At 37.8% G+C, this 12,761-nt stretch overlaps 1 protein-coding gene across 1 annotated transcript in view; it reads right to left on the reverse strand.

The window, feature by feature from the left end:
• CCDC141 (coiled-coil domain containing 141) overlaps nt 1–12,761 on the reverse strand; it is a 212,763-nt gene that overhangs the window by 46,263 nt on the left and 153,739 nt on the right. Inside the window, exons 9-12 of the mRNA XM_011973440.1 lie at nt 12,092–12,233; nt 10,318–10,437; nt 8,475–8,666; nt 1,615–1,794 (exon numbers count right to left, since the gene is read on the reverse strand). Coding sequence (XP_011828830.1) covers nt 1,615–1,794; nt 8,475–8,666; nt 10,318–10,437; nt 12,092–12,233 — 634 coding nt within the window. The remainder of the gene's footprint in view (nt 1–1,614; nt 1,795–8,474; nt 8,667–10,317; nt 10,438–12,091; nt 12,234–12,761) is intronic.

Genomic DNA, 12,761 nt, shown 5'->3' on the forward strand with positions numbered 1-12,761 from the left:
GATTGGTAAGCTTCACACTGAAAATCAGTGCAATAAGTTCATTACTTATCAAGCACTTTGTGAGCATTTTGGAAAGAATGCCTTGATCACTAGGAGCCAACCTGATTTATGTCAAATTATGTCTGTGTCGTTGATAGGATACTAGGTAGGTAAACCTTCTTTTGAGCAGTTTGTTTGAGAAAGTCTCCCATTATAGACTTAATACAAAGATTATGAAGTAGTGGCTGAATTAAGTATTATTGGGAGCATTCATGATTATTTTAAAAACTGGTTAATCAATAGACTGCTTCATGAACTGGAATGTCAATCTGCCCTTTAGGCATTTATATTTAAGAACTAATTGCTGCCATAGAAAGCTTACTTGTCATATCTACAGAATTAAACCCAAGACAGATGGCTAATATACTCGATAGGTTCAAATTAGTTTAGCAAGATGGGATCATGTGTGAAGACTAACAAAATAAAATTAAATAAGAAAAAAAATAAAAACCCACATTTGTATAAAAAAGGTAAATGGCTGATACAGGTATAATATGGGAGAGACATGGTTTGACAGAAGCTGCAATAAAAATATTATGAGAGTTTTGTTCTATCACAAGCTTAACATGTACCAGCAAAGTGAAACTACTGCTAAAAATGTTAGCATAATTGTAGGTCTCATTAGTAAATAATAATGTCCAGTTTATTGTACTCTGTGTTGCACCTGTAGTTCACTTTTTGGTTACATTTAATGAATGATCTCGACAAACCACAGAAAATCCTGAGAAGGGGGGATCAGCATAGAAAGAAAAATAAAGCTCCTTCATAAATGATGGAAAGGACTTTTAATGCTGCAGAAAACACTCAGACATAGCAACTGTTTTTAATGTTGGAAGGACTTTCATATATAAGAGAAATTAAATATGAATACTTTTTGTCCCTGTGTAGCTATAGAAGATTAGGAGTAGATATGGAAACAGATATATTTAACATTAAAAAAAAAAAAAGTTTTCTAGCAGCTGGCATTCTCCAACAATGAAATGAGCAGTTTCATTAGGAAAATACTTGAGGTATTGAAAGAGAAGTGGACTAACCATCTTTTAAGTATCCTACAGGGAATTTAATATTGGTTATGGGTGGATATAAGGATTCTAGAATATTTTACAGACATAATTCAAGACAGCTAAAGGTTAGGGTATTTTTCTAAATACAATGGACCTTTACAACAAAAAGATCTGCTAAGGTAAGAAACTCTTCAAAAGAAGATTCATCTTAGAAGTTGTCTTTAGCCCCCAGAAATTTTGAAAGGACCTTGTTGCATGCTTTCAACATAACACGGAACTTTTGGGTGGACTTCTGAGGACTCTATTTAATAATAACAATGTTGCATTTGGATTACAGTCACTCTTCCTTCTTAATAGTTAAAACAACCTTCCTGTTATAAACTAACCAAAGTTCTAGGCCAAGTAAGCATTTAAATATTGGGCTTCAGGACTGGTCTAGGTTGAATGAAGCTAACGAGAACTTCCTAGGAGAGAACTGCTGATTAGTAGACAGCTGAACCTTTGAAATTATTATTTTGACTTTGATGAGTAATCCTAGCAGAAGGTGTGATCCATTTAATGTCATTCTTACCATGTTTATTAAATTAAGGAACTCAAGCCCTAGATCTTGTGTTACAAAACTGTTCTTTAAAAATAGCGGCCACTGCTTCTCAGTCGAGTCAGAACAAGGCTTGGCTTTAGCATCATCCTGCTCCTTCTGAGGGATTTTGGTTTCATAAAATTCTTTTAAGCTCTGAAACTGCATCTCTACCTAAAAAAGAAAAAGAGGGTTAAGAACACTCAAACACATTTTTTTAAAGAAAAAGAACAGTAGATTCCAATAAAAGCCTATATAAAACCTAAAACTACCTTTTCTGAATTTTTAATTTTTAAACATTTTATTTATTTATTTATTTATTTATTTATTTATTTTTAGAGATAAGGTCCTTTGCTCTGTCACACAGGCTAGAGTGCAGTGGCATGATCATAGCTCACTGCAACCTCGATCTCTTGGGGTCAAGCGATCCTCCCTCCTCATCCTCCAAGTATTAATAGTTAAAAACTACAGACTATAGGCACTTGGCACCAGGCCTGGCTAATTTTTTTTTGTTGTTTTTTCGTTTTTGTAGAGATGAGGTCTTGCTATGTTGCCCAGGTTGGTCTCAGACTCCTGGGCTCAAGAGATCCTCCTGTCTTGGCCTCTCAAAGTGCTGGGATTAAGGGCATTAGCCACCAACCCCAGCCCATTATCAGAATTTTTAAAATAATTATTGAATGTTTTCAACTTATTGAAAAGATATAAAAATCTATTTGGATTGTTGATTGTTTGGGTAGAACACTGAGCTGACAGGTTTATTAAGCATAAAAACTAATTATTGAAGCCAACATCATATTTATAAATTCTGTGTTTGTGTGTTTTTCAATTTGGGACAATGTATGTCAAAGACCTGTGTGGTTTCATTTAAAGCCAAGTTTCATAATTCAGAAGAAAGATGCATACATAGAATCAGATAATACAAATCAGTAAGAAATATAGGCCAGTGAAAGATGATTAGTAATTAGTAAATCACGATTTACTTCTAATCAGCAATAAACCAGAATAAAAAAGTATAAATAATTCTTAATTTTCTGCCAAAGTATTAATATTAAACTGCCTCCATGAGCTAATCTCTTATTAAGGTACATTACTATGCCTCCCTGGAATTATATTTTCTCATTTGCTAACCAATGTAAGCAATATTAGATCATTTTAAATCACTCTCTTTGAGCAGAGTTTATATAAAATCAAATGTGTCCTAGACCTACAGATTAATATGTAATTGGATGATATAGAAATAGTAGAAATTATTTGACACAAGTTTGTATGCATTTTCAGTAACACCAATGCCTGACAGGACTAGATTTAAATAGCTCGTAACTCCCAATGTAAACACGGTAAGAAATTTCAGGCAATGGTTAGTCACTATATTTTAAAGATTTTAACATTGTTCTTGATTTAACTGAACTTGATAGGAGAGCCTGCAAATAGCTCTCAGAAACAGAAGCTCTCTCCTCATTTCCATATTCCACTTATACACGCCTCTACGTTTTGCTGATGCTTGTTCCCTCAGCCCAGAATGATCTTTCCTCAATTTTCTTCTCTTATTTATCCTTCATGAGCAGTTAAAATGCCACTTCCTCCATGGAGCCTTCTAAGATGCCCTAGTAATAATTAACTATTTTCGGGGGTATTCAAAGATAGTTCTAGGAGAAAGAGAGCCATAATCAAATTATTACAACACAGAGACACATATACAGACAATATTATGGGCACACTGAGGAGAGGCCACCAACTCTATATGGAGTAAATAGGGAAGCGCTTCCCAAAGGAAGTGACATTTGATCTGTGTCTTGAGTAATTGTCCAGGGTGAGAAGGCGTCAAAGGGGATCCCGGATGGGGGGGATAACTTGTGTAAAAGTGTGAAACACTAGCTGTGAAGACACTCACTGGTTCAGAGGACAATACATGATCTTAGTGTGAGTGAAGTACAGGTTGCACAAGCTGAATGGTAAGATAAGAGATGGAGGGATATTTGTGCTGGGATAAAGCTGGCCAGCAAGTTTCAACCTGTCTCCTACTGTAACCAACATAATTGAGATACATTCTGATTAGGTTGAAACCACTGATAGATGACTCGGAATCAGCATGGCAATCATCAGGGCTTCAATAAGGTCATCCATTATAGGCTAGATGTCAATATTATGGGCAGTCAGTAATGTGCAATTCTCAAAACACAAACTTTAATTCATCCTTCTTTTCCAACTTCTCAAAAAAGCCTCCTTGAATGCAAATGGGAACCATATTATTACAGAAATTCCCTTAACTCTGTACTAGTTGATTTAGGTGAATTAATGGGAGATTTTATTCATTTTTGGTAAAAGTTATTTGCAACTTGCTTTATTACACTTGTCAAATTACCTGAATTTCAGGAGGTAATGTGATCAGATTTGCCTTAGAATGACTTTTGTTTTGGCTACAAAGAGAAGGGGAGTGTGAAGGGGTGAAAACAGGAGGCAAACTGAGCAGGCAGAAGATGACATCATTAAGCTGGATAAGAGATGATGCCAGCCTGAACCGAGGAAATGATGGTGCAAGTGCAGAGAAAGGGGAGTTCAGAAATCTTTTAGGTTGGCTCAATAAACAGATATGGAAGAGCACGGCCTTTGAAATAGGAAAAACAAAAGGGAAATAATTTGGGATGAAACTTCAGCTTTGACGTTTGCTAGTGCTTGATCTTGCATACCTCATCCTTCAGAGCCTCAGTTTCCCATATTTACAAAATGGGGATCATAGTAACTAAAACATAGGGTGCTATAAGGATTAAATAAAATCAGGAATGAAAAGCACAGTACCTAGTACAAAATAAATGCTCAGTGAGAAAGTGATTGAAAGAGACATAGAAGCTTCTAAATAGCATTCCTGAAAGGATGGTGGAGTCATTAACCCAATGCCAAAATACAGAAGGAAAAGCATATTTGAGGAAAAGCCACCAGCTGTGTTTTGCTGAGTTGGAGGAGCCTACAGGATACATAACTAACTGAAAGCACTGGTTTAGAGCTCAGGAGAGTTGGGGCTCAGGAACCACTTTTGAGTTATTGGTGAAGAAACCATAGGTGGGAATGTGGTTTTTGTTAAAAAAAAAAAAAAAAAAAAAAGTGGGTACAATGTGCAAAAGAGAGGGCACATGCAAGAACTCTATGACCCACCATGCTTTAAGAACAAAAAAGAAAAGTGAACTAGGAGTAAGGACAAGGAACAGACAAAGAAGTAGATAGGATTATTCCACTTATGTGAAATATTCAGAAAAGGCAAACCTAGAGAGACAGAAAGTAGATCAGTGCTTGCCTGAGGCTGGGGGTGGGAGCCAGGACTGCCTAAAAATGTATGCCAGTGCTCTTCTGGGGATGATGGACATACACTAAAACTGGAGTGCTATGGTGGTTGCATGATTCTATAAATATAGGAAAAATCACGACATTATGAAATATGTGAGTTTCATGCTATGTAAATTATACCTCAGTAAATCTGTTATTAAAAAAAAAAAACCAAAAACCCAAAGGAGGTGAGAGTGGGTAACTGGGTCAAATAAATGCTGCAGAAAGATTAAGCAGGATGAAGACTGAAAATATACTATTTCATTTGTCAACCAGTAGGTAGCTTAAAAGAATGTTTTTAATGGAGTGAAGAGGTGGCAAGTGGAAGGGTTGAGACAGGAATAAAGCGAATTGCAGTGGGACAAGGACAGGATGAGCAAGTAGAGGTGAGGAATATCTTCTTCCTATTTCAAGAGTCCAAATTTGAGCCTGTGCATCATGAAGAAACCCCATTTCTTAAAAAAAAAAAAAAATAGCTGGGCTTGGTGGCACATACCTGTAGTCCCAGCTATCTGGGAGGCTGAGGTGGGAAGATCACCTGAGCCTGGGAAAGTTGAGGCTGCAGTGAGCTGTGATCATGCCACTGCACTCCAGCCTGGGCGACAGAGTGAGAACCTGTCTCCCCCCTCCCCACAAAAAAAAGGTCTACATTTGAAGAGAAATAAAATGATGGAGTGGTAGCCTTGGTGAGGGCAAGACTATATGGACATAATTGTGGAACAAAGGGAAAGAAGCAATGGAAAAGAAATCTTTTAAAAATCAGAGGATGGCCGGATGTGGTAACTCACACCGTAATCCCAGCACTTTGAAAGGCCAAGGCGGGCAGATCACCTGAGGTCGGCAGTTTGAGACCAGCCTGGCCAACATAGAGAAACCCTTCTCTACTAAAAATACAAAAATTAGCTGGGTGTGGCGGCGCATGCCTGTAATCCCAGCTACTCCTGGCTGAAGCAGGAGAATCACTTGAATCCAGGAGGTGGAGGTTGCAGTGAGCCAAAATTGCACCATTGCACTGCAGCCTAGGCAACAAGAGTGAAACTCCATCTCAAAATAATAATAAATAATAATAATAAAATTAAAAAAATAAAATTAGAAGATGATTGCTGGAGCTAGATGCTGAAGGATGTAGGAATACTTTCGTTTATTGGAACCCATGGAGGATGGCTGAATATGTCAACAAGTTTGGAAGTCAAGGCCATTATTGTCAATGGCTTCATTTTTTTTTTTTTCAGTGACATATGAGTTAAGAACATTGGATGAGATTTAGAGATAGAAACTAAGGTAATATGCTTGAGAATTGCTACCAAATGGGAACCAACTAGGGAACATATGGGAGACCCAGCTGAGGCAGAGGCCCGTGCATTTGTAATGGGGCCAATCAGCACAATTGTATGATTTTCCACTGGAGTGTCTGGAAGCTTGGAAAGAAAGGCTGAGTAAACAGACTATTGGATTGATCTCGTATTGGGAGTTGGCAGGGGTTAGTCAGGGTGGAGGGCAGGGAGTTGAGGGGATGGACAATGGAAAGGAAGTGAGTAACCATTAGCTAGTGAGGAAGAAAGGAAAGCCAGAGGAGGAGTGAAGTAATGTATGGGGAGCATCGCCAGGATTGGAAGGATGGAAGCCTCTGCCAGGTAGAAGAACAGATTTAGCAGAAAATAGAAAGCAGGAAGCTAGAATGTTCTGATTAAATTGTTGTTTGCAAAGCTAAGCCTCCTGGTCCAAAGGCCAGAGTGGATCAAAGTGGATGCTTAACTGAAAGCTGAGGAGGTTCATTTTTGGCAATGAAGATGCAGAAGGCAAGCACTTCTTTGTAGCTTCTCTACCATTTCACGTACTGCATTATAATATTCATCAACAAGATAATTCTGTCAGTTGGGAATAGTTTGGAACTTGCCAAACCATGAGAGTTTAGGGTCAAGAACTAAAAAGAACATGAAGGATAAATGCTCGAGGGGATGGGTACACCATTCTCCATGATGTGATTATTACACATTGCATGCCTGCCTCCAATCATCTCATAAATATATATACCTATGTATGCACAAAAATCAAAAATTAAGAACAAAGAAAAATAAAGAGAAAAAGCTAAAAAGTCAGAAGGGACAAACAGTTGGGTAAAAATGTAGAAAAGGATGCAGTGGTGAACTAAGAATATTATAAAGGAATTGGACAGAGGAGAGGTGTGCCGGCAGGATGGTGGTGGTGAGAGTTAAGAAGGAAGGTGTTGAGAAGGTGGAGGTAAGAAGAGGAAAAAATCAAGCACATACTTGTCTTGGGTTGGCTCCACCCTTGAGTGAACCCTGCTGGCTCCGCCTCCCACTAACCAGCACCTCTCTGCCTGAAGAGGAGAGTGATCTATATTTGCATGGGGGTTACTAGGATAGGGGTTAAATAAAGTGGGACTCTAGGGCTTTTCTATTACTGATGCCAGCTTCAAGAAGCAATGACCTTTGAGATGGAATCCAGTGTACTAGAGAGAATATTAGAGGTTGTCTAGCATAACCAGACAAAATAAGGCCTCAGAAGAAACTCTGAGGGGTAACATAGGAAGACACATCATACAAGGCAGATTCGAGACTGAACCCAGTAGCCTGTATTTTCCAATTCTGTGTATTTCAAATGAACCACACTAACTGCTAAGGTATTCAAAAAGATCTATGGTTTAGAAGATGACTATTTTGAAATAATTTTGTTGTCTGTTTAGGATATTGTAAATATTTGTAGGATGTAGTAAAATTTATTCCAGTATAACTAGTTTGTTTATTTGTGCATATCCCATACTATCCACACATACAAATTTGTATGTTTTTAATAAAACAACTTATTTTTTGAGCCTTTGTATGGTGCCTTGAAGAATGTGGGGAAAAAAAAAAACAAAAAACAAATAAACAGAATCTCAGAACCCCAAAGTCACTATGCCCAAGGGAAGGTTAAGATTGGGAACTGGGTCACACACACAAAAACTACTTTGCTTTTGTTTCCAAACAGATAACTGTAATTTTACAGCTTTATGTCATAGACTCTACTCCCTCTTTTCACATGTTTACTTTATCTTATGTAAAATGTAGATTTACTGGGTGTGCAACAATGCATAATTTACTTTTTCCCCATGTAAAAATGTAGGTTTTCACATGTAAAATGTAGATTTGCTGAGGCTAATCAGAGCCTCACAAGAATGTAACCAGCTGCCTCACTGCCTATCCTCCCTCCTTTTTGTTTTCCTCGTGCTTGCCCTTTCTCCTTTAAATACTGAAGTTCCCCAACCCCACTTTGGAAAAAGCACAGGTCACAGGTGCTCCTGGGATTTTTATTTTTTCCCAGGCACATCTCAACCTTGGCTAAATAAACCTTTATAGATTGAGAACTGCTGCAATCACTCTTTGTTTTACAAGAATACAGGGCCTGTAAGTGAGCCCATGCACAGGGGTAGAGGACATGGAACTACCCACCAAGGCAGAGCATATATGCCCACAGAAAGCAAGGACATGGGCAGTGGCCACCTTGCTGAAGAAGGTTAACACATAGTACCATACCTCCTCTGATGACCTCAGAAATGCCACGTAAGTTTGCAGGACTTGTGATCTGTAGTCAATGCTTTGGCCAAATAGGTTTAATTCTTCTGCTAGCCATCTAGCTTTAGAGGAAAGTGATACCATTTCATCAGATTCAAATTCGTTTTTCTCCATCATAGTTTTTGCAGCTGCTTCTAATTCATGTGATGTCTCCTGTAAAATCAAAGCACTGGAGGTCAGAAACTGACAGGGGAATCATGAACATTCACATTTCATTATCTTCTGCATATCCATCAATTATGATTACTAATTGAACTTATACCAAGAATCTCCTCAATAAAGAAAGACACAACTTCCAAAAAAAAAAAAGAAGGGCACTTTAGAATGAAAATCATCACAAATTATTCTTGGTTCTATCAGCTATATTTATTTTGAGCACTCTATTTTCTGTGTCACAGATAAAAGAAAGGTTGTTTGGTATGAAAGGTTAAAAATGTTTTAAATAATTTAAATGAATTAATTATACATGAGATTGCTATTTGAAATTTAACAATACCTCTAGCAAATTCCTAAACTAATTTTATTATATAAGAGATGGCAAATTTACAAAACTTATTCATTAGTTTTTAGTTTACAAAAAGATGACATATCGATAGTGCAGTCTTATTTAAATCTCTATCTAGAAGGGCTAGTAGGGAAAATATCACATATCAGGCCTAAATAACCTAAAAAGTCAGTGACTTTGACTTGCTCAGGGATGTTCTCCTATGTTTTCTTCTGAGTGTAATTTCTGTTATGTGAACTCCAACCACTGATTAAATGGACGAATAGAAATTGTAGCCATGACGATTACGCATGTCATAGAAAGAGCCATGTAAAATTTCATGTGAGAACAACCTCAAAACCAAGCAAAATGAAAGAAAAAAGCTCTGCAGCAATGAGAGATTGCTTCCCTACTTGTGATTAATATGCTTCCCAAGTACTCCACTGAATGAAGGCAATTTTAATTTACAGGCCCTGCTTCATGATAGCACTGTGGGAGGGAGAGAAGTGGGGAATTTCTTCCCTTGTCATCTCCTTCCCATTTCTAAAATGTTTAACTTTAAAAAACGAAATTGAGTTCAGACATAAGCTTTAAGTATTCTAAATACTAAATAAAAAATAACCCATTTAACAAAAAATTGGTGTGTTTGTGAGTTTCCGGTGGGGACACAGTCCACGAAGGAGGCTCTTCTGCTGAGAACTGGAGTCACAGGGCTCTTCCTGCGGACCTGGGAGAACCAGAGGAGGGCACTTGACTTAGGTTCCTTAAACTTTGCTGGAGCAGACAGAAACTTCAGGGCAGGTTTGGAGCTAAGCACCATGTGAAACAGGTAGGAGGGGAGCTGGAGAAGGTGCTATGATGGGGGTGTGGCACTTTCTGTCTCTGAGTGTTAGGTAAGCAAACAAGGTTGTTTTTATTTATATCCTTGGAATCTTGCAATAACGCACGTTGCTTCTGGTAATTTTTTGGTAACTTGCTCCTGCAGAAAAAATTGCCAATAGTCAGAGAGGCACCGTCCCTGCCTCCTCTGTCACCCCCAAAATGAAGCTTTTTTTGAGAAACTGCCCAGGCAAGAAAGGGAACCAAATGACCAATACCCAGCTGTAATGCTGACTTTCAGTGAGCACAAATGTCCTAATAAATGCATATATAAATATAATTTAGACATGTAAGAATATGAGTTTTTAAGTCATTGTGTGCTACATACGAATTTAGAATTGTAAACCTCAAGGGCGCTAGGATTAAGTTTATAGCTATCAAATAATTTAAAAATTATATTTACAAAATTATAGCCATAATAATCATTCTCGTTTTACTCACCTTAGCTTGGATATCTAGTTCCAGATATTTATTCAAAATCTTCTCTGATTCAGAACAGGTGGAGCCAACATCCATTGCATTAGAAAGCACTGGACTGATTTTCTGAATTGACATTTCCACCTTTAGGAGTGAATAATATACGGCAGTCTTAGTAATATATTTTTGCATATATGTACACACATATGTCAGGAAGATAAATATTATTTTATAGATTCTCGCTATACTTGAAATATATTTTACCAATATTAATCTAATATAGTTTTAAATATTCAGAATTTCATATTTTAATAATGCTGCTCTTCACAGGAGGTAATACTTGTGGCCCACGAACAAAGGTCATATGTGGAAAGGGATTTCTTTTATTAACAGCTGTGAGATATAAGCAATCATCCACATCCTCTAAGAACTTACCTGTATTACCTATGAAGGATAATGCAGTTGCTAACACATCAACAGAGATGAATTTATCTGTGAGTGGAATGGGACCCAATTTACAGGCACATTTTAAAGGCAAGATCCAGAGCATGAGCATTGCAGTATTTTGGGAAGAGGGACTCTAGGGAAGCACCAAACCCTGGACATGTCGTAGTAAAACACAGGGGCATACTTAGGACATTTAATTGATGAACTTGTAGGACTATGATTTGATCCTCAGTGGACATGAGTCATTGACTAAAATGACCCTTGAAAGGCTCTGTTCCATTCAAGTTACATGCTTTGTCCCATTGCTCTAACTCCAGTCCATACTCCCCAGACTCAAATTGACTCCGAATTGGCAATAGGACAAGTAGCAGCAGCTGAGGTCCTACTGGTCCACCACCACCAAATTAGGTTAGTTCTCAAGCTCCAGGGGATGCAGCACCACAGCTGCCACCATATTTGGAAACTCCCTGAACCCAGGCACCAGAACGAGGATAAAATTCCCAAGTTTCTGATTCATAACAGGTGAGGAGGCAATTTAAATACAGACATTGATATTTAATGTCCTCTCCAGTGAAGGGTACTAACTCTATCCATGTAAGTTCAGGCACATAAGTCCATCGTATCAAATGAAAACATCATTGAAAATTTGAGACCCAGCCTCTACAGCAAGATTCATTAGCATCAATGCCATTGAGATATTACTAGTTTTTGCTGAAGACAAGTAATTTTTTTATTTAGTCAGATTGCAACTCCTTAGTTTTATTCCCCTTTGGAAACAGGAAGTAAAATTCTTCCATACGAAGTCATCATGTTCACTTTGCAGAGAGGATTTTCACATGTATGTTTATATGCAGAATGACTGTGTTGCCTTGCACTGGTCTAGTTCAATAAAATATAACAATGGCAATTTATTCCTTGAAAAACCTAAAACTCATAATATTTGGTGTCTGTCTATATATCAATCTATCTACCTATCTATAGTCCTGGTGTTGTATGGTACCATGGTAACAGAAACTTGTGCATATTTGAACCATGCTCAGAACGATGCACATGAAAAATCCACTCTATTCCCATATGTACTTGGTTCAGTTAACACAGTACTGTGCAAAGCGGGAACTGCCTTTGTGTATATACCTACAGGCCAGAGGCACAGACAGGCCACCTGGGTCAGGGGTGGTTGATGAACAATAGTGAATTACAACCCTGTCTAGTTCAATTAGAGGATCCAATGTGGAACATAAGGGCAGCCTAAGGAGACATGCCCCTGTCCTCCCACCATGCACACATACTGCCCTACCATACCATCTATTATCACCAACTTAGATGTTTAAGTTTTAGTTGATGAAACTACCTTCCGTAGGTAACCCTCCACTGAGGCTGTTAGTTGTTGTTTCCTAAGAGCATATTCCTTGTGCGCTGAACACTGTTCGGTCAGATGATCCACTCGTCTCTTAATGCACCCCATCATCTCGTGGATGCCAGACACCTGAGAGCTGAACAGAGCAAACCAGCTGTTAATTCACTCTACCCCAATATAGAACACAGAATATTTGAAAACAGATCTGCTTTCATGTTAGGTAGGCATTGGTAAAAGGCATCAGCTTTAGGATAATAGAAGTTAAGTAGCTATCATCTCGGTATAGCAGAAAGCAAAAACAAATTATATTCTTTTGTTTTGTCAGTGAGTCCTGAGGGAAAAGATGAGTTATGGGTTTTTGCAACAAGGTCTAATCTTCTTTTCTAAAGGCTTACTTTTTAATATTTCTGTAGGCTATTTTGAAAACCTGATGGCAAAGCCACAGTGTGTTTACCACGACTTTTCCTTAGGGTGTTATTTAAAAACTTCATTTATCTAAAGATGCTCTTTGAATAGAAATGTGGATCAGCCAATTAACAAAGCATTTACTAATCCAATAGGGTAAAATATTTGTATAACACTAAGGTCCTTGTTCTCAATGATTATGAATGCTCAAGGCTGTATTCATTAGATGAAAACCAAGTTATCACCAACAATTAGAAAT

This window comes from Mandrillus leucophaeus, unplaced genomic scaffold, assembly GCF_000951045.1.
Source record: "Mandrillus leucophaeus isolate KB7577 unplaced genomic scaffold, Mleu.le_1.0 Scaffold1377, whole genome shotgun sequence".
In the NCBI taxonomy this organism is placed as follows: Eukaryota; Metazoa; Chordata; class Mammalia; order Primates; family Cercopithecidae; genus Mandrillus; species Mandrillus leucophaeus.